This window comes from Schistocerca gregaria, chromosome 1, assembly GCF_023897955.1.
Source record: "Schistocerca gregaria isolate iqSchGreg1 chromosome 1, iqSchGreg1.2, whole genome shotgun sequence".
Taxonomy (NCBI): Eukaryota; Metazoa; Arthropoda; class Insecta; order Orthoptera; family Acrididae; genus Schistocerca; species Schistocerca gregaria.
Window position 1 is genome coordinate 759,686,335 of NC_064920.1, and position 23,204 is coordinate 759,709,538.

At 38.7% G+C, this 23,204-nt stretch overlaps 1 protein-coding gene and 1 non-coding gene across 4 annotated transcripts in view; both read right to left on the reverse strand.

The window, feature by feature from the left end:
* Positions 1 to 23,204, reverse strand: part of LOC126267979 (centromere protein I-like) — a 351,312-nt gene that overhangs the window by 246,270 nt on the left and 81,838 nt on the right. For all 3 annotated transcript variants that reach the window (XM_049973330.1, XM_049973337.1, XM_049973346.1), the window contains exons 6-7: positions 12,302 to 12,491; positions 5,014 to 5,058 (exon numbers count right to left, since the gene is read on the reverse strand). In XM_049973330.1, coding sequence (XP_049829287.1) covers positions 5,014 to 5,058; positions 12,302 to 12,491 — 235 coding nt within the window. The remainder of the gene's footprint in view (positions 1 to 5,013; positions 5,059 to 12,301; positions 12,492 to 23,204) is intronic.
* Positions 20,432 to 20,506, reverse strand: Trnas-uga (transfer RNA serine (anticodon UGA)). The gene has a single exon. It is a non-coding gene; the product is annotated as a tRNA-Ser (tRNA).

Consider the following 23,204-nt stretch of genomic DNA (forward strand, 5'->3'; position numbering starts at 1 on the left):
ACTGCTCATCTGCTTTGTTGTGTATTAGAATAATTACAGCATTATTCCAGTTTTGGAGAATTGTCTTCCTCCCATGACAATTTTGTAACTAATTGTGTCTTCAGTTCCACCCAATGTATTAAAGCCTGTTACTGTGATTCAGTGGAAAAGTGCTGGTCTATACTGTTGATATTCCAACCAGGAGCTCCCACTATTTAACACTTAACTTAGAGGGCCATTAATGTCTAAACAAGAACACTGGCACTGACAAAATTTGTGGGGAGCAGAAGTCTAGTTCACAACTGACAATATAGTATAAATTTTGTGGGAAACTTAGCAACGCCGAAAAACAGATAAAATTAGTAATGATACACACAATCAATGAAAGATGATGGGAAAGTGACAGAAAAAAAGAAATACGAGGATTGGAACCTTAATAGTGGCAACTACTTATTTACAGCTCATACAAAATAGATACCAGCATTGTGTATAACCCATTGCCAGTGATGTCCTAGGATACTCTTCGCAGCGCCAGTTGTGTAGACAGTTCGAGTGACCCAGTCTATTGCCCGACGAATTTGTAGCAGTTCTGAAGCGAATGCTGTGAAGTGTTTCCTTCAGTTTAGAAATTGAGTTGAACACACGAGGGCTTAAGTCAGGGGAGTGCAGTAGGTGGTATAGCACTTAGCAACCCCATCAGTCAAACAAATCAGTAACAGCTTGCACTGTGCGTGCTTGAGCATTGTCCGGCAAAAGGACGGTCAGGCCCTGCAGAAAATGTCAGCACTTCTGTCTCTATGCTCTTCATTTTTGGAACACAACCATAACCACGTATATTTTGTACAAGCTGTAAATAAATAGTTGCCGCTATTAAAGTTCCAACCCTCCTATTACAATCTTAAATTTTGAAGCTACTCTATTTCATACAAAGGTAAACTGAATTCAGATTATACAGGGCGTACATAAAGTATGGAAACACTTACAATTATTTATTGCACAAGAACCAAACATTGTACAGATGTCATATGTATATCATTTTGAGGAAAACCCCTGAAAGTTTTTTTCATGTATACTGCCTTAGTGTAGTCTGGTAATTTGCTGATAGCACTAGTCTCAAACATGGCATGTTCAGGTGTGGAGTGAGCTGCCTGTGTGATGGAGTTCGACAAAAACAAGAGAGCTACAGCTGTTCAACGGATGTTTAGAACAAAGTACGGTTAAGAACCCACCAACAAAAAAGGCCATTTGCCACTGGTGCAACAAATTCGTTACAATGGGTTGCTTGTGCCCGGCAAAGAGAAGCGACATCCCAGTGTGAGTGAAGTGAATGTAGAACGCGTAGGAGACACATTCATAAGGAGCCCAAAGAAATCGAAGTGTTGTGCATCCCGTGAACTCGAAATGACTCCAATGACAGTGTACAAAGTCCTGGAACAGAAGCTATCTATGAAACCATCCAAATTGGAGCTAGTGCAGAAACTCGATGATGAGAACAAAGACAAGCGTTTTGAGTTTTGTTCGTAGTTGCAACAATTGAATGAGGATGAGGATGGCATTTTTGATCACTTAATTTTTAGTGACGAAGCCACTTTTCAGACTAAAGGGAAAGTGAACAGGCATAATTGTCGAATCTGGGGTGCAAAGCGTCCACACGAATGCATTGAATTCAAGTGCGATTCCCCAAAGGTAATGTTTTTGTGCCTTGTCACGTCGAAAACTCTTCACTAAGAGCACTGTCACTGGATATTCCTACTTGGACATGTTGGAGCAATGGCTGATGCCTCAAATGCAATTAGACTCTCTGTTCATCTTTCAGCAGGATGGGGCTCCACCCCATTTTCATCATGACGTTTGGGAGTACCTGGACACGGAGATGCCACCTCGATGGATCAGCTGTGCTACAAAAGGGGACAGCTGTGTAATGAAATGGCTTCCCAGATCACCAAATCTCACTCCGTGTGGTTTTTTTTTTTTTTTTTTTTTTGGGGACACATTAAAGATCTGGTGTATGTACCGCCTCTACCACGTGGTGTATCAGAGCTCCAGGAGAGAATATGGGAAGTGATCTCCCACTTTTGATAAGTGCCAAGAGAGAGATCACATGTTTTAATCACATTTCATCATCTCATTGCTGTCTTTCCACCCTCAGCAGCAACAGCATGATAATGGTAAAGCTTTCACATACAGGCTGGTTGTACTGAGTACTTATCACACAGCTTGAACTTTAATTTTAGTGAGACTTTATCTTAGTCTTAGTTACCATATCACTGCTGATTATCTTTTTGCAACATTGCTCTTCTTCTTGCACCACAGTTATGTAATAAGAACATCACAGTGCTGTGAACCTTCTCAATGAGCTGATTTCCAATTTTCGTGCCATGGGGGCCTCATTGTAGTTCATCAGTTGAACACAGATTACTTGGCTTAGAACTTTCTTTTGTCCGAAAATATTTAGACACAAGCAGTGCATGGTCTCTGGTATTGAGTTTGTAGTATTGCGCCACAGAAAAATTACAGTCAGTTTTGGAAAGAAGCCCCTGTGTACTTATTGAATGCACTTGTGTGGCTAGCTGCATGTTATGATTGATGATGCCTTTTGCCTTTGTTCAGACGCAATCCTCATTTTCTTTAGACACCCAGCTGACTTTGAGATGAATAGTGCTACTCTCTGGAAGGAAGCAAAGGTCACAATTTTCAGAATTGGTGTTAGAACCTGTCATTGTCTGCTGTTTTGAATCCAAGTGATGTGGCTTAAACAGATGCACCAGCAGTTCTACATTGATCTCACATAAGATATCTTGGTCTGTGTTTTTGGGTGGAGAAATGTAGGAATCTACTGAATAGTACCGTATTTTAGTGACCGTTCGTCCTGGTGGACATCAGATTGGTAGTCATACCAATATAAAAAGCTGTGGAATAGGGTGTTACAAGCTATACTCGGTCAGATGAGTAGATTACCAATTTAATCCGCAGGTCATAAAGAGAAAACCTTAACATAATATCGGTAAACTTGAAGGATAATGCATTTAATATTGTTATTTACATATACAGGATGTACATAAAGTCCGGGAACACTTTCAATTATTTATTGCACAAGAATTAAACATTGAACAGATGTCATAAATATTGCATTTTGAAGAGAAATTCTGAAAGGTTTTTTTTTTTTCAAATTTTCTATATGCAAACCATGAATGACCCGGCACACATCAATATGGTAACTGAATTCTTGCCATATCCGTCCCAGCATGGCTTTCTCGACTTAGCAGTCACTTCCTGTATTCTCTCCCGTAGGTCTGCTACATCAAGTGGTAGAGGTGGTACATACACCAGATCTTTAATGTGTCCCCACAAAAAAATTCACATGGAGTGAGATCTGGTGATCGGGGGGAGGCCATTTCATGAAACAGCTGTCCCCTTTTGTAGTGCAGCCGATCCATTGACGCGGCAGCTCCGTGTCCAGGTACCCACGAACTACATGATGAAAACTGGATGGAGCCCCATCCTGCTGAAAGATGAACAGAGAGTCTGATTGCATTTGAGGCATCAGCCATTGCTGCAACATGTCCAAGTAGGAACATCCAGTGACAGTGCTCTCGGCGAAGAAGAAAGGCCCATACAGTTTTCAATGTGGCAAGGCACAAAAAACATTACCTTTGGGAAATCATGCTTAAATTCAATGCATTTGTGTGGGTGCTTTGTAACCCAGATTAGAAAATTATGTCTGTTCACTTTCCCATTAGCGTGAAAAGTGGCTTCGTCACTAAAAATTAGGTGATCAAAAATGCCATCCTCATCCTAATTCAATTGTTGCAACCATGAACAAAACTCAAAACACTTGTCTTTGTCATCGTCATTGAGCTTCCGCACTAACCTCACTAGGTTAAAAGCCCCTATCTAACAGAAGGGTTTCAATCAACATTATCATGTGTCCCAATTCCATGCATTCCAAAGAGAAGAATGAGATTTAAACAATGGTATTAAGGTCCTACCTAATAACAAATAATGTCACATTACCCTCTCTGCTGCATAGAAGAAAACTAGTTTCACAAGCCATGTCAAAATCAGACACCACCAAGCTAAGTGTTATGTAATAACAGTGATTCAAGAGTGTACTCAGGATATGAGACTGGGAGAGGGGAGAGAAGGGTAACAACTCATGCTAGTTTCGCAGTGAACTGAAACAGTATTTAGATTTGATGACAGATGGCATGGTATGTGTGTTGTGGATTTATTCAAACTGACACCAAATCGATACGTCTGTTTGTCTGGTTTGGATTGCAAAGAGTTGCCCCCCCCCCCCCCCAAGGTTTGTGTGTGTGTGTGTGTGTGTGTGTGTGTGTGTGTGTGTGTGTGTGTGTGGTCAGCTGCCCTCCCATTCTCCTAGCTGGGTATGCATTTCCAGTAATTCAGCGTTATAACTTACAGTCGACGTTAATAGTTTAATAGCACAAATTAGATAGAACTTTTTATTCTCTGCCCACCACTATACTGTGGTGGTTATCAAGAATTTCACACTTGCAAAAATGTATAGGGAATGGAAATGTTAACATAAAATGTATAATTATTAATCAAAACTGACTCACTAACACAATCAGGTTACATACAGGGTTATCCATCTTGTTCTCTGTAATTATTATTATGGAAGAAATCATGACTTTATATAAACTTCGTGTTATCTTTAACAAAAAAAAAAATTTGGATATTTCTGAACTTTTGTGTCTAGTTGTTAAAGTGTTTGAAAGTATGAATATGTATTTGAGCCAATATTCTAAAAAGTTATATGATAACTGATCTGCCACATGCAAGTCATAGTTCAATATTTATCAGCTCAGAGTAATCTCCTCATTTATGTGACACTGATTTATACTTGAGTGCTTCTCAGAACAATGACAAAAATGATGATGATGATGATGATGATGATAAGAATAACAGGAAATATAACAACTATAATATATGACTGCTGTATTTTAAATGTTCGCAGAAATGCTGAACACAATTATAGTACTTCTTAATACACCTCTAAAAGTCTCTCACCTTTTGAATAGGATAAATGGATTCACTGTCAGAACTGTCATCATCCTGAAAATAGAAAACACAGGATATATTTAATATGGAAAATTATTAAATAGGCATTCATAATATTTAATCCAATCACATCACATATCAACAAAGCTACCAGAAAAAAGGGGAGGGTGAGAGGCATAGTATTCTGTAAATTGTGTATTCATTACAAAAATCAAAAAAAAAAAATATTAAATCCAACTGTTTTAGCTAAATATAAGGAAACAAAAACATACAGATCTCTTTTGCAGGTGCAAAGTAGTGACATACAAAGAGTGTGTGGGAAGGGACGTGAAAGAGAAAGGGATTGGGGGGAGGGGCGCGGGAAGAGGCAGCATCATGGTATTTTCCCTATACCTTCACTGCTTCGTCAGCTTCATCATTTACCTGTATCCTGTAGTGTTCTGGCATCCAGCAGAATGCACCTCATTGGCTTGGATCTGTATCTGGTAGGAGACGAGATTCCCCCCCTCCCTCCCCCCCCCCCCCCCTCTTATAGCATCTCTAAGAAAGGTAAACTCTGATTATTTTATCAGGGATAATATCGTAGCAGCTGAAGGTATGCCTTGCTTAGACTAGACTCACAAGTAAATAAGCTGATAATATCATAAAAAACCCTTTAAAATAATTAAACCACACACACTTTTAATAATAGTCTTGGAGTACATGAGCTGTTGAACTTCAACTCAAAATCACTCTGTGCCTCCGAAACAGCCAGGACAACAGCTTAATCCATCTCTGACTCATTATCCTCAACTCCAATAAATCAAACGAGACTTTTTTAGCATGCAATCTTAAAGGCACAGTAACTGTTGCCACTTCTAGAACTTTCTGAACTTGTGCATCACACTGACAAGGCATCACATAGTGGAAAGTGACCGCTCCTCAGGCTCTACACACATTCATATCTGAGTTGGTCTGACAGCTGACTTTTGCCAGCATGATGACTTTATGGTGAACAGTACCCAACCTGCCATAGTCAATTTGGGATATTATGAAAATTTTATAGAGCTACAGCAAAATATAATTGTCTTCTGAAGCATCTCAAAACATTCATCAATTTTATGCACTTATTTTGTTAAGCTTTTGAATGCAATAAAGTTTATTTCTTGTCAAAGAGTAATCTACAAATTTGCAGATTAAATAAATTAAAATAGTGTCTGATAATTTGATTTCTGGTTAACAACACAACATGAAGTGTTTAAAATTCATATACATAGTTTTCCCAAAGTAAAAACCTGAAACTAATATTTATTGTCCATTATTTCAATCTTTTCATTATCAGCTGCAACTGTCATGTTGATTTCATTGGATTGAATATAAACAAAAGATTACATAATTATTCATGAACTGAAAACGTTTAACAGAACTTCTTACTGCAAATGAAATGCTGTTGATGACAGTTAAAATAATGCTAGACTTGAAATCTCCTTTGGGGGGAACATTGTTGTCTTGAACAGTAATTGTGTCATTCAACAAGCTGGTACAAGTCTCTCAATCGGACACCATTTTAATGACCTGTGTATCTTTAACTTACCCTAGTAATATTACCAGGGAAAGAAGACGTACAGTTTAACATACAATTGGAACCACATGCTGCTCCTGGTGAATCTTCTTGTCACTGAGAGATGAAGGCTAGACTAATGGTAGACTGGAAAAATTTGTGGTCTAATCGGAATTAGATCCTGGGACCTTTCAGATTCCAGTCACTTGCTTTATTGCCAGACCACCAGGCCTAATTATTCTCCTGAATGAAACCATGTGATAGAGGACCACCAACACAGTACCTCAAGCAATACTCCCATGGAAGGACTGAAAATGAATCAGAAGAGAACAAAACTAACTATGTGAAACGTGATTTTTAAGGCATTCTTGCCAAAATTAATGCTGTTTCAAGTGAATGAAACATGAACTCAGCTAAAACCTTGAAAATTGCAATTGTGAATTTGATGAAGGACATTATACTTGTAAGTGATGATGTGAACCTTTTACTAGTAGAAAATCTCATTAGGTAAAGGCTTTTGAGCTAGGATAGACTGTTGTATGGCCACCTCTAGTAAGATTATGTTATTACTGTCTGAATCAACCACGAAAGTGGCTAAGTGGGTTTTGGGGTCAGAGTCCCTATGAGGCATAGACTGACTACCTACTCAAGAGTCTTTCCTGTGCTACAGGTCAAGATGGCAATCAGGTAACTGAATCAGCTGGTATGATCTAATCAAGAGTTTAACAGCAGAATCATTATTGGCTCCAATTGTTAAGATATTGTAAAAGGTTTATAATTTATAAAAGGCAACTAGCCCAAGTACAGCTTGAGAAAGTTTATTAAAATCAAAGCCTTACCCGTTTTGGATTTATTATAAATCCACCTTCAGAAAACTCTTACAGATTTACTTGTTTTCCTGCTGGGGCTTCATTTTAGAGTAATTTTGCATATAGTTTTGTGCACAAAGGTAAACATCAGTTTTTCATTCAAAATTTGGTAAACTTACTACAGTTATTTTTCTTTTTACCCTTCACAGAAACTTATATGAAATGGTTTTATAATAAGACATGAAATGTGTCACTGACATAGCCCACGAGTCAAAATGTTGAAACTTTAAAATGTATAACACAAATACATAAACAACTTGTTCCACAGAAAATAATAAATACCAAGCAAGTTTTTGCCGTATTTCATGTTTTATTAACTTTAAAATCATTTCACGCATGTTTCTGCAAGGACAAAAAGAAAAAGGACATTAGCAGTAAGTTAACAAAATTTTACCTTCCTGCGTAAAATTTAGGAGTGCCATCTGAAGACAGATTTGTAATAGGTGTGAAAGCAGTAATGGTTTGATTTAAGTAAACTTTTTAAACCATACTTGTCTACTTTTGAGATGATAGTGCTGGGATGGAAACAAGGATTTATTAAAATTTCTTAATAATAATAATAATAATAATAATGTGTTCCTTTATGAGGTAGTAAGTGTACTGACAACAAGGGACATGTCACTAGTGCATACCATGATATTTCAAAAGTTTTTGATTGTGTCGTGTTATAACACTATTAGATATATTGTGAGATATCAGCATTAGAGGCACCGTCTATAACAAATAACAAATAGGAAACAGTTTGTAGTTCTAAAAACAGCAAATAGTGCACATAGGTATGAAACTACTAATATTAGACAAGACGTGCCTTAAGGTCTGAACTAGATCACTCCTCTTTACTGTGTGTGTGTGTGTGTGTGTGTGTGTGTGTGTGTGTGTGTGTGTGTGTGTGTGTGTGTGTGTGTGTGTATGAGAGAGAGAGAGAGAGAGAGAGAGAGAGAGAGAGAGAGAGAGAGAGAGAGAGAGAGAGAGATCCCTGCTGATCAAACCTACGGATCGCTTTCACCCAAATTTGGCACAATAACAGCAGGCCTCATGAGAATCAGCACTGGAGGTTTTACAGCCTCCTAGCTCTAAAAGGAGAAGAGATACATGCAAAATGTATCTTTCACATCCCCTGGTGTATAGGCTGGCCAGCACGACTGGCTTGTTGTGTTGGAACAATACTGGCCTGCCAAATCAACCTGGTTTGCAGGGCAGTGTACATGTCAGCGCGAGAAACAGTTTTCCGGGTCCTGACATGTATGCTGCCTTGGATGACAGGCATGTCATGTTGGAGTAGTGCTGGTTGCTTAGCATGGTGGCCTGTGAAGTCTGGGGCAAATAAACCATTTTCAAGCCACTGATGTGCTGACTGCCCTGATGACAGGCATGTTCTGAGAGCAGTATTGGTGCTCTTTATTACACTGTACAGCAGGGGCTACACGTGCCAATGAGAATGGCTAGGGACAGGTTGAGATGGATAATGAAGGGGATTGACAAAACAAGGGGGAGGAGGAAACAGACAAACATGTGGGAGGAGTAGAAAGAAAGAGGGGAGAAGTGGGAGGAGGAGAAAGGAAGACGGGAGGAGGAGAAAGAAAGACAGGGGAGGAGGAGAAAGAAAGACAGGGGAGGAGGAGAAAGAAAGACAGGGGAGGAGGAGAAAGAAAGACAGGGGAGGAGGAGAAAGAAAGACAGGGGAGGAGGAGAAAGAAAGACAGGGGAGGAGGAGAAAGAAAGACAGGGGAGGAGGAGAAAGAAAGACAGGGGAGGAGGAGAAAGAAAGACAGGGGAGGAGGAGGAGGAAGAAAGAGAGGAGAGGAGGAGAAAGAAAGAGAGGAGAGGAGGAGAAAGAAAGAGAGGAGAGGAGGAGAAAGAAAGAGAGGAGAGGAGGAGAAAGAAAGAGAGGAGAGGAGGAGAAAGAAAGAGAGGAGAGGAGGAGAAAGAAAGAGAGGAGAGGAGAGGAGGAGAAAGAAAGAGAGGAGAGGAGAAGAAAGAAAGAGAGGAGAGGAGGAGAAAGAAAGAGAGGAGAGGAGGAGAAAGAAAGAGAGGAGAGGAGGAGAAAGAAAGAGAGGAGAGGAGGAGAAAGAAAGAGAGGAGAGGAGGAGAAAGAAAGAGAGGAGAGGAGGAGAAAGAAAGAGAGGAGAGGACGGGTGGAAGCAGACTGAAAGAGAGAGGTGGAGGACAACATGGTCAGAGGGTGAGGAAACAGGCTACGGTGAGAGGGTGAGGAAGCAGGCTACGGCGAGAGGGTGAGGAAGCAGGCTACGGTGAGAGGGTGAGGAAGCAGGCTACGGTGAGAGGGTGAGGAAGCAGGCTACGGTGAGAGGGTGAGGAAGCAGGCTACGGTGAGAGGGTGAGGAAGCAGGCTACGGTGAGAGGGTGAGGAAGCAGGCTACGGTGAGACGGTGAGGAAGCAGGATACGGTGAGAGGGTGAGGAAGCAGGCTACGGTGAGAGGGAGGGGAAGGAGGATATGGTGAGAGGGTGAGGAAGGAGGATATGGTCAGAGGGAGGGGAAGGAGGATACGGTCAGAGGGAGGGGAAGGAACATATAGTTAGAAGGAAGGGATGGACAGAGACATGGGGAGGAGGAGATAGACAGGATGGGGAGGACGAGGTGGAAAGATAGAAATGGGAGGATGTGGTGCAGATACAAGAGTGGAGGAGGAGGAGGAGGAGGAGGAGGAGTGTTCAGTACATGTGTCGAACACACATGCTGTCAAAGTAATGGGGAAAAGACTAGTGTTTATACCATGTACTACAAAATGATACAGACAGAAATCGAGGTGTTGTGAGGAAAAATTGAGGATAGGAATCTGTGTCTGGAAATTTCAAGTAATGACACTACAGGGCAATGAAATTATAGGCACCAGGCCAGCATCTGCCACTGGGCCACTCCTTTGGCAGCAAACATTACTTTGTTCACAAAAGGACCATGAGCAGAACACGTCACAATGTTGTTTGTTGTTCAATAATTGCAAGTGACTGCCACAATCACCAGTGGAAAAGATGGAGCCTGCTGGTGCATAAAACTCTGTTCCATATGAATGTGGTGCTGTGTTGCCTCAGTAGGTGACGGTTTCGGACACAGGTTTCCATTCACAGCTCATTTATCTCCCGGAGTCTTCTAAAATCTCCAGTGTTTTTTGGTATATTGGAGAAAAATAAACATTGGATGTAAATCTGTATCCGGAACTGTCATCTACTGAGGCAACAGAGCATCATATTCCTACAAGACAAGGTCTGTATACTTAACAGTTAGTTCCATCTTCTCTACTGGCAATTCTGGCAATCAGTTGCAATCACTGAAAAACAATGTTGCGAGACTTTCCACCTACAGCCTGTCAGCATACAAACTCACATTTACTGCCAAAGGGTATGCACTCTGTGGCAGTGTTGGAAGACATTTCTGGACACGGGTTCCTATCCTCAATTTGTGGCTCATGACAGACTCTACAATTCTTCAAAGTTTGTTATTTGGGGCTATACTTCCATATCACTTAATTTTTGTATAGTGTAATTTTGTTCTAAGACCCCTAAATGGGACATTCACAAAAATTCATTGAAAAAATGAATAAATAAATTAATCGAAGAGTATATTTGCAATAAATATGTTAGTTAGGTGCTGTGAAGACTGTTGCATGAAAGACCACGTGTCACCCTTCAAATTATTCCAAAGTATTAATTAGGGAATAGAAATGTGGAGTTCAAGGTAACTTACACAGGTTACTGATCCTGCAGCAGAAACAGCAGTTAAAATACTCTGTTGGACTGAGCCTAAGGAGTCTTACCACAGTTCATTCCCTAAAACTGGTATTTGTACTTAAGGAGGAATGTGAGGAATTTAAAATAATTATGTTGGTTAGAACATTGCAGCCACTCATACAGCATGATCTAGACAAACATAACACTATGTGGAAAGAGTTCATTGCCTGGAGGAATTAGATTATCAAATGCATTGCTCAGTGCTCTTTAAGTCTTCCAATTCTGAAGTTGCAATTTTCAATGTGAATATTTTAGTTTAATGTTGGCAATGACGTTTATCAATTGCAACTACAAATTACTGCAAACAGTCAAAACTTATTACTATATTGAATATGTGTTTTGGAAGATCACACCACCACCAGTTGGATTTATGTCAATTAATAAGGCAAGCATGTATGACTTTTGGGGTAATCCATCTTTCAGAGATCATAGGCTCCATTTCTGTTCATGCCAGCACTGAATTCACTTTGTATACACTGCAACATGACTAGAAATGGAGCCTGTGACTACTATATAACAGTAACAGTGGTTACCTAAAAGTTGTGTATAAATGTCTTATTCATAGACAAAACTCCACTTGATAGCAGAGATGTAATCCCTCAAAACATGCTGTGGAAATAATAATACATTGTGACTGGTTACAGTAATTTGTGGTCTCAACTTAGGAAAAAATTTACCACAAAAAACTACTTATCAGTAATTATTTTTACATCACTGAACAATATTATTATTTAATGCAAAAAAGGGTGTCATGTAAGTAGAAGATATACTGCACAATACTAACGTAACTTTTCCCCCCTCTTTTTATTTCTTTTATATTTTCTGTGGAATATTAAGTAGAAATTCTCCCTCTTACATTATGTTTATAACCAAAAATATATAACACACTTTCAGTGTTTAACAATCAGGAAAATACTATTTATGTAAAGAGAAAAGTAATCCTAAATTCATTGCACAGTCAGAAAAATGAATTTGCAATGTATTTAAAAAGTATGCCATTTGCCACTGTTGAGTATACGAAAAAACAATTTGGTGCTGAACAAAAACTTAATAATAATAATAATAATAATAATCCTAATACTTCTAGTAAAGCTTATGGTCAAATAATTCTAAAAACTGATGTTAAAAGCCAAAGATACCATTGTGACGCGTTCTGCATCTGTTTGATGATTAATTTCTTTCCTTGGGTCTGCAACACCTGCTCTGTGTATACTAATACGCTTATTTACAGCCTCTGACAGCTTAGCAGGGATTCTTCCAAAGGCTGTATGTGTATTTACAGTTGAAACACGTTCTGGTATAAGTTCTGGACGAAAAGACTTAAATAACCTGTAAACAATGACACTGAATTAGGCAGACAGACACAAATACAATAACATACACAGAGGGTGGGTGGAGGGGAAGATAGCAGTAGTGGTGGAAGTGTAGGAGGGGGGGGGGGGGGGGGGGGGGGGGGGAAGGAAGCACAAGAAGTGTGAAGGACAGAGACAGGTTGTTTAAGGTAGGAGAGAGGTGGGATGGGTGATGGAAAGATGGGGCAAGGGAATGGAGTGATGGTGGAGGATTGAAGAGAGAGAAGGGAAATTAGATCCGTGATGAGGAGATCCTGATGGATGTGGAACATGTCCCTTATATATATATATATATATATATATATATAAGCTGAAATAACAATACTAATAGTATGAGTATATACAGTACATAATTTTTAAGCTGAAATAATAATACTAATAGTATGAGTATATACAATACATCATTTGTTTCTATTAAAAAACTCGTCAATGGAGTAAGGAGTTGGCCACTAGTAAGTCTTTCAGGCTCCTGTCAAACTGATCTTTATTTATAACTAAATTTTTTATGTTTGCTGGCAAATTATTGAAGATGAATGTTCCTGAGTAGTGGACCCCTTTTTGAACTAAAGTAAGTGCTTTTAAGTCCTTGTGCAGATCATTTTTGTTCCTGGTATTGTATGTATGAACTGAGCTGTTTGTTGGAAAAAGAGATATATTATTTAGGACAAATTTCATTAAGGAGTAGATATACTGAGGGGGAGTAGTTAGTATACCCAGTTCCTTGAAGAGGTTTCTACAGGACGTCCGTGTATTTACACCACAAACAATACATATTACACGCTTTTGTTTGACTTGAAGAGTTACCCCATATCATATGACATTATGGAATGAAAGTAGGCGAAGTATGCAAGCTTTTTCATTTTTATGTCGCCTATGTCTGCTAACACTCGAATTGCAAATACAGATTTGTTAAGGCGTTTCTGCAGTTCTGTGGTGTGCTCCTCCCAACTGAATTTATTATCAAGTTGTAATCCCAGGAATTTAAGACTGTCAACCTCTTCTATCTGCTCTTCTTCATACTTTATGCATATGCTGGGTGGAAACCTCTTACAGGTTCTGAATTGCATATAGGGAGTCTTTTCAAAGTTAATGTCAGTGAGTTGGCTTTAAACCATTTATTAATATCCATGAAAATATCATTAGATCTTTCTAGAACTACACTTGACATACTATTTATTGCAATACTTGTGTCATCTGCCAATAAAACAAACTCTGCTTCTGGCAGTGTAATTGATGAGAGATCATTAATGTACACAAGAAAAAACAATGGCCGTAAGATGGATCCTTGTGGGACACCACATGTAATTTCTTCCCATTCTGATGATGACTGATGACTTAATTCACTAGTCCCTTGCACTGACACCCTTTGTTTCCTGTTAGCGAGGTATGACTTGAAACATTTAGCAGCACTGCCCATGACACCATAGAATTCTAATTTATTTAAAAGGATGTTCTACATCTACATCTACATCCATACTCCGCAAGCCACCTGACAGTGTGGGGCGGAGGGTACCCTGACACCTCTATCGGTTCTCCCTTCTATTCCTGTCTCGTATTGTTCGTGGAAAGAAGGATTGTCGGTATGCTTCTGTGTGGGCTCTAATCTCTCTGATTTTATCCTCATGGTCTCTTCGCGAGATATACGTAGGAGGGCACAATATACTGTTTGACTCTTCGGTGAAGGTATGTTCTCGAAACTTCAACAAAAGCCCGTACCGAGCTACTGAGCGTCTCTGCTGCAGAGTCTTCCCCTGGAGTTTATCTATCATCTCCGTAACGCTTTCGCGATTACTAAATGATCCTGTAACGAAGCGCGCTGCTCTCCGTTGGATCTTCTCTATCCCTTCTATCAACCCTATCTGGTACGGATCCCACACTGCTGAGCAGTATTCAAGCTGTGGGCGAACAAGCGCACTGTAACCTACTTCCTTTGTTTTCAGATTGCATTTCCTTAGGATTCTTCCAATGAATCTGTCTGGCATCTGCTTTACCGATGATCAACTTTATATGATCATTCCATTTTAAATCACTCCTAATGCGTACTCCCAGATAATTTATGGAATTAACTGCTTCCAGTTGCTGATCTGCTATTTTGTAGCTAAATGACAAGGGATCTTTCTTTCTATGTATTCGCAGCACTTTACACTTATCTGCATTGAGATTCAATTGCCATTGCTGCACCATGCGTCAATTCGCACACAATCAAATGCCTTTGGCAAATCACAGAAAATACCTGCTGCTTGTAATTCTTTATTTAATGAATAAAGTACATTTTCAGTGTAGATGTAAATAGCCTTCTAGACATAAGAACCCTTCATAAATCCAAACTGTGTTCTTGATAATATGTTATTTGTGGTCAGATGGTTGAGAAGCTGCTTATACATTACTTTTTCAAAAATTTTTGAGAATCCTGGCAAAAGTGAACTTGGTCTGTAGTTTGATGGTGTCCCTTTACCCCCTTTCTTGAATAGAGGCTTAACATCTGCATATTTTAGCCAGTCACAAAATGTCCCAGTTATAATTGATTGGTCACACAAGTTACTTAGAATTGTACTAAATTCACAAGAACATTCCTTAATTAACTCTGTTGATATTTAACTGTAACCATTAGAATGCTTTGTTTTTAAAAATATTATTATGGTAGTTATTTCTTTTGGTGAAGTGAGTGACATATTCGTGTACTTGAAGCTATTTGTAAAGGCTAGTTTCAGATGTTCAAGGGCATTATTTACTGATCCTGACAATCCCATTCTATCAGTAACAGATATAAAGTCCTTGTTAAATAGATTTGCTCCTGTTCCTTTCTGGTTCTACCATTCTCCTCTTTCACTATATCCCATATTGTTTTTATTTTGTTCTATGACATTGCTATCTTCTTCTCGTAGAGCATTTTTTTAGATGTAAGATTATTTTTTTTAATATTTTACAGTATTCCCTGTATTTAGCTAAATCATCAACACTGGAGCTATTCTTGGTCGACAGATACATTTTCCTTTTTGTCTTACAGGAAATCTTTATTCTTTATGTAATCCATGGTTTTATTGTAGACTTCTGTTTAATTTGAGTAACTTTTAGAGGAAAACAGTTTTCAAACATGGTACTGACATTGTTCATGAATGTGTTATATTTTTCATTCACATCATGAGCACTATAAACATCTTTCCAGTTCACATCTTTGAGAAGTTTTCTGAAACACTCAATTTTTGGTTGACTGGCTACTCTCCTGTACTCAGATTTAGCAGTCTTGATAATCTGCTTAGAATTTACATCTAAAACAAGGAGCTGCATGTCATGATCTGATAGTCCATTTATTACAGGTTTTATGATATGATTTTGTTCCTTTGATTTGTCTATAAAATTGTTATCAATGTCCTTGAGGATTTAGTGATTCTAGTTGGAAAGTTTACAGTGTGAGTTAGATTGAAAGACAACATTACTAACTGCGGTAAATGTTTACTGGAAGATTGCATTAGAAAATCTGTATCTAAGTCACCAGCAATCAAAATTTCTTTGTTTCTTCCTATTAAATAACCCAAACAAGCTTCTAGATGATTTATGAATAGATTATAATTTCCTGAAGGTGCTCGGTAAATAGTTACTATTATATAGGATCTGTTATGGAACTCTACTTCTGTTGCACATGCTTCTAGATGGTGCTATGAACAGAATTGATTAATGTCAATGTTCTTGAATTTGTGGCAGTTTTTAATAAATGTGGCAACTCCTCCTCCATCCATATCTACTCTGTACCAGTGTTCACCTGATGTTCAGAGAAGCAGATTATGTCAATTTGGTTAGATGAATTCATTTCATCAATACAAATGAGTAGTTCATGAACTTTATTTCTGAGTCCTGGACTATCCACACTAAAACCAGATGTATGGTAAGCATAGGCAATGGCCATGTGCGTGTTTGAACATGTGTATTTTTTGTTTCTTTTTCTTTTTTCTACACCTGTCGAAGGACCTATTCTTTAAATTGATAGATAAAGATGATCTATCCATTTACATTATATTATATTATCAATAAGTGATTATTTTCTTTGTTATATTAGCCCGAAGGACTTAGTCTGATAACTAAATAATATCTAAAAGTCTCTTTTCAGTGTGTCTTGTCTGCCACTCAGCACCTTTTCTGTGTGCCGAGATCTATCCCTTTCATAATGTTTTTGAATTCCAGATTTTCCATTGTTTAGCTCCTTTGAAAGATATTTTAAACAATCAAACACACTTGGATAGCAAAATTCTCTCTATGCGGTATTAGCACATTAAATGGAAACATTATGAGCTGAAGCACAGTGAGCTGCTTCCTTCATGAATCTATTACCTATAAAAATGTGAACCTATAGCTATGAATTTGAAGAAACAATGACCACACTGCAGTTCTCATACACTTCACACTGTGAACAGACAGTAAGACTTTATTTACACAGATTATTCTACTAACCTCACTAGATTTTTAGAGTACTGGGTAGCAGTTATCTGCAATAAATACTCCACAAGTTCTTGTAAACGAATAACTTCAGAATATCATTTGTTACTCTTCTCCTTGGATAAAAGATCAGTTTTTTTTTACCTCATGAAAATCTAATCATTGGATTAAGATGGTCAATATCAATATTTGTAATCACACGTGACCACAATGTACTAAAATTTTGACACATTTATTAGAATATTCAAACAATGGAAACTCCGGATTGAAGTATCAATACTGTTAGGAAAAGGATAGATTGCTATTCACTGTAAAGATGAAGCATTGAGTTGCAGACAGGCAAAATGGAAGGTCTGTTACAGAGTGTAGGTTTCAACCAAAGCCATCTTCAGCAGAGAAGACACATACACATTCACACAAGCAAGCATCTTTACAGTGAGTAGCTATCTATCCTTTTCGTAACAATGGAAACTATAGGTTGGAATACAAACATTAAAAGGGGCAGGTAGATTGGTACTTAGTACAAAGATGACACATTAAGTTACAGACAGGCACACATTAGCTTTCAGCCAAAGCCTTTGTCAGGAAAGAGAACACACACACACACACACACACACACACACACACACACACACACACACACACACACACACATTTGTGCGAGAAGTGTGTTTTCTTGTGTGAATGGATGTGTGTTTGTGTTTCCATTTTTAACAAAGGATTTGGCCACAAGCTAATGTGGAAACAGCTTGTTGTTGTGCCTGTCTGCAATTTAACATGCCATCTTTATACTAAGTAGCAATCTATGTTTTCCTTATATTGCTGGTATCCTTTTTCTAATATCATTATTACAATGTTCAGCCTATAAAAGTGCGAATAGGACCTTCATTTTTTTGCTGTTTGAATGGTTCATACATGACTCTGAACATGATCTGCCTGCATCTTGTTCCAACATCAGCAGCTTCTTGACAACACCAGCAGCTTTTCTAGCAGTTTTTCTTCCAACCAACCTTTATGTCTTTCATGGCAGATTTAATTTACCTAAATGTAAACTTTCCTGGTGTATGCTATGGAGAAAAGCTCTCTTGCTTCTAGCCAGATGGTAGTGTTAAAATACTGTGATATTTTCACAAGTGTCATATCCATCTTCTTCTGGCAAAGACTATGACAAGTTTGACACTCTGTGAAATGTCACAGTATCTTAACACTGTTGCCTCGCCAAAAACTCAACCGCTTTTGATAATTTCTAATCATTGTTAAATGAACTGAAAATACCAGAGATATTTCACTGGCTTACTTTCGTGCTACATTTATACTCTTTTTGCTAGAATACTGGGAAACGGCCACTTATTCCCAAGTTACTTTCCAATTGATTACCTTCCTTCTTAATTGTATCTTTGGAGTAAGTGAAAACGTATCTTCATATTCTTTGAATAATGACTGAAGTTGGGTCTACTTTTTAGCTTCACCATCCAAAATGTGCATACATCTTCAGACTCACTAGGCACCCTGTTTGGCACTTGTAAGCCTAAAAGCTCATCTTTTGTCTCCTCATTGCCTCCCAACTCTTAACTCACGTTCAGTCTCAGCTAGAGACAAAAGATATTTGAGAGTATTCTCATATTTCTGGCCTTTACTTCCATTTGAAAACTTACTGTTTACACTTCAACTGCTCATCCAATAGAGGTAGAACAGAATACTTTGTGAAGAAATATTTTGATGTTTGACATGTAGTGAAGAAAGAAACATAAATTGCTGAAGCAACACATTACTGTCATGAACAACAAACCAAAATTAACAAATACCAAAATTAGGCATAAATTTGAGCATTATAAAAATTTGTGGCTACGTCAAACAACTTAAACACATCAGTTTTAACACCGATCACCGTGCTAATTGTTTGCGGGTCTTGTGACCACTACAAGGGCACAAGCAGACTGAGGTTCAGTACATCACGCACAGTGGCAATTATGACTACTCTGACTTTTGGTACTCTTCTGCATGTTTACTTATTATTTTCTTCCTAAATCCAAAATTCCAAAATGAGAGCTGAGAGAATGTGTGACATTATTAAACAGTTTCATATTTACAATATTCAGGTTGACAGACCTGTTTTAATGTGCAGCAGCTGCTACGACTTTGTTGCAATTGACAGTGAGTGTAAATACTCAGCACCATGAGTAAAGTACAAAGCATGCCAAGAATATGGAATACTGGGTGACAACAATACTGTAAGTCAGCATTTTATCGGGAGTCACTGGCACCTTAAACATAAAAAAGTAAAAATGATTTTTTTTTATGACACAGTGCCTGCATTTGTAGCATGTGGTACTCCCTCTTCCCAAGCTCGCCAACTCAATTATGAAACTGTATCGAGAGAGGTATACTGTATACCTTCAGCCACTTAACAAAAGATAACTGTCACAAATCAGAGGAGTAGTTACTGATGATCCAGTATTTTTTTATTTAGATGAAATCACTGACAGTTAAACCAAATGTATTGAATATTTTAGTGGGACACCTGAATGAAGAGCAATTGAAAACCATCTTTTTAGGTAACTTCCTTTCTGGGAAAACAGACAAATCAACTGCAATCCCGAGTCTGAACAAAGTACGACATCTGCCTGACTACAATTCATCATTCTTTCACAGGGTTGTCTTATATTCACAGATTAAGCTACTACTGCTGCTCAGGTCGACTTTTTACATTGTTTAATAGAGTATAAATAGAGGTCATCTTACATTCACATAAGAAGCTTTGGCTACTGACATCATATACAGATTTATTTTGAAGAGTAGGCATCGGCAAATGTATTTGCAATCTACACCAAAGTGCTCTAGACAGTATTGACGTTAACAGAACAATCACATGATATTTTACTTGTGTGCCACTAGTGGAAAGGATGACCGAGAAACTATGAACTTGTCACTACAACAATCTATTACTTTGTTTAAAACTTGACAACTTTGTGAAATACAGTAAGATATAGCACTAAATTCTATCATCTCACAAACTCTTTTTGTATTTGAACGGGTTTGTAACAAATGTTCTCATACTGAGAACTTCGGTTGAGTTTACATATTAGAATACAGTGTAAAAATCTTACCAGCTTTTAATCAGAATGAGATATTCACTCTGCAGCGGAGTGTGCGCTGATATGAAACTTCCTGGCACATTAAAACTGTGTGCCTGACCGAGACTCGAACTCGGGACCTTTGCCTTTCGCGGGCAAGTGCTCTACCAACTGAGCTACCGAAGCACGACTCACGACCGGTACTCACAGCTTTACTTCTGCCAGTATCCGTCTCCTACCTTCCAAACTTTACAGAAGCTCTTCTGCGAAACATGCACAACTAGCACTCCTGAAAGAAAGGATACTGTGGAGACATGGCTTAGCCACAGCCTGGGGGATGTTTCCAGAATGAGATTTTCACTCTGCAGCGGAGTGTGCGCTGATATGAAACTTCCTGGCACATTAAAACTGTGTGCCCGACCGAGACTCGAACTCGGGACCTTTGCCTTTCACGGGCAAGTGCTCTACCAACTGAGCTACCGAAGCACGACTCACGACCGGTACTCACAGCTTTACTTCTGCCAGTATCCGTCTCCTACCTTCCAAACTTTACAGAAGCTCTTCTGCGAAACATGCACAACTAGCACTCCTGAAAGAAAGGATACTGTGGAGACATGGCTTAGCCACAGCCTGGGGGATGTTTCCAGAATGAGATTTTCACTCTGCAGCGGAGTGTGCGCTGAAGTTATCCATTAAGTAATGCCTCAATATCATTTCAATGGTCTGGTTATCACAACTTTCTTTTCACTGTCTCACCAACTGTTGCTGTCCTATACTTGTACATGTATCTGTCTGCAGTTTCTTCAGGTGTATCCTTTAAAGTTTGTCAGAATGGTCCAATTTGCCTCTTTCCAAAACATTCTTTTAGTTTCCTCATGGCTGTCATGAGGTAAGAGTGCCTATGTACTGCATAAAGTTTATTTTGAAGTTGTTACTTATCTGGTAATTCTTTAGTCTTTCTTAAAGCTGAAGAAATACCTGACAAAACAATCAAAAGTCTTCGCATGGACTGAAAGTTATTACACATAAACACTGGACCTTCCAACCACATATCTCACTTACCGATGATGGAGGAAGGTGATAAAGTCCTGTAAATTACTTTGTGTTTATTTCTGACAGCAACCTGCATGTTGTGTGTTTTTACTTACAGAGCAAAGACTTGAGAGTGGAAAATGCAAGTAACATGTGATTAACTACTAGTCATACTCAATCATATTTTAATCCATCAGGACGCTATACAAAACATACCATATTTACCTGAGTATAAGCTGACCCTGATTAAAAGATGTCTCCCTTTTTTCAAGAGGCTTCTTGAGAAAAAATTCATTTTTGACTTATTCTGACTAATCAAAATTACAAACCATTTTATTAACATAAATTAACTGCCTAGAAAGTTAACATTACACATGCTCTAAATTTATGCCATTCATTGATTGTCTATATTTTGATAATACAGAGAGAATTAAAATAAATGAAAACAATGGTTTACATTAATTTGGTCATTTCTTTTCTACATTTTTCATTTATTAACTGTGTTGTCTGTGGCATTATTTTTAATCACTGCCCTAATAGCAGGTGTGAAATTTATATATTTTTTGTCGCACATATTTGGTTTTTTTTTTTTTTTTGCATAATACCACAATTGTTTCCATCCAAATACATATTGGATTTTGCTTATGTGCTGAAGTGAGGATGTGACAATTTCTTTTGCTTTCAAACTTATTGTCTGCTCACAGCTCTCTCATTGGCTGTGTATAACCACACACCTCCTTTAGTTCCCGTCATACATCACTGTGAACTTTGACAACATTGCAGCACATAACACCTAAGTAAGTTATTGTCCTCTGTCTAGATTTTTACCATTTCTTGCAGAAATGACTGCTATTGTCCAATTCTAAAGTTAGCTCAGTTCCGGCTGACTACGAGTGGATTCAGGCAAATTGCAGTTTAAGTGGGGTAGATGTTCCTAAGAAACCAAAGTACGAAGTATAGATTCCCATGGTTGACGACATGACGTAATTTGCTGCCCATTCATACTCCTTCACCCCGACTCGTCTAGTTTTCAATCAAGCAGGTGTCACTGTTCCCCCTCCAAGCCTTCTGTAGTGCTGTGCTTGATCAAGTGCGAAACATGGACATCCATATCTTCTAGGGTGCAAGTCATTTGTAAGAACAGCAACTAATACATAAATAAAAGATCACAGTCACAATTAAGTCCAATTTTTGGACTTTCACTCGTCCTACGATCTACTGATGTCTGTTGGTCTCCATGGTGGGTCTTGCAGCTGTAATTTATTCTTGCAGCAATAATGAGACCATTTAATAGGATTTATTTCATTTTTCTTTACATTTCGGCCTGGATTTATTTTCCTTCTTGTTTTGTCTTAATGTCATCATCATGTTCTAAAAGTGATTAAAAGCTGAAACTTCCTGGCAGATTAAAACTGTGTGCCCGACCGAGACTTCAACTCGGGACCTTTGCCTTTCGCGGGCAAGTGCTCTACCAACTGAGCTACCGAAGCAAGACTCACGACCGGTACTCACAGCTTTACTTCTGCCAGTATCCGTCTCCTACCTTCCAAACTTTACAGAAGCTCTTCTGCGAAACATGCAGAACTAGCACTCCTGAAAAAAAGGATACTGTGGAGACATGGCTTAGCCACAGCCTGGGGGATGTTTCCAGAATGAGATTTTCACTCTGCAGCGGAGTGTGTGTGTGTGTGTGTGTGTGTGTGTGTGTGTGTGTGTGTGTGTGTGTGTGTGTGTGTGTGTGGCGCGCGCGTGAGCACCCGCCCGCGAGAGTATATACCTATCCTTTTTCCCCCTAAGGTAAGTCTTTCCGCTCCCGGGATTGGAAACCCACATCCTTTCATCTTTCCTTTTCCTTCCCTCTTTCCTGACAAAGCAGCCGCCGGTTGCGAAAGCTCGAAATTTTGTGTGTGTGCGTTATTTTATTGTGCCTGTCTACCGGCGCTTTCCCGCTTGGTAAGTCTTGGAATCTTTCTTTTTAATATATTTATCTCATGTGGTAGTTTCTTTCTATTTTATTTAAATTATTTAACTGGATAGATAAAGAATCTACTCACCACGCGGTGGCAGAACTCACACATAAAAGACTGATATGACTGGCAAACTTTCGGAGCCAGTGGCTCCTTCTTCAGGCAGAAAGCTTGAAGGAGAAGGAA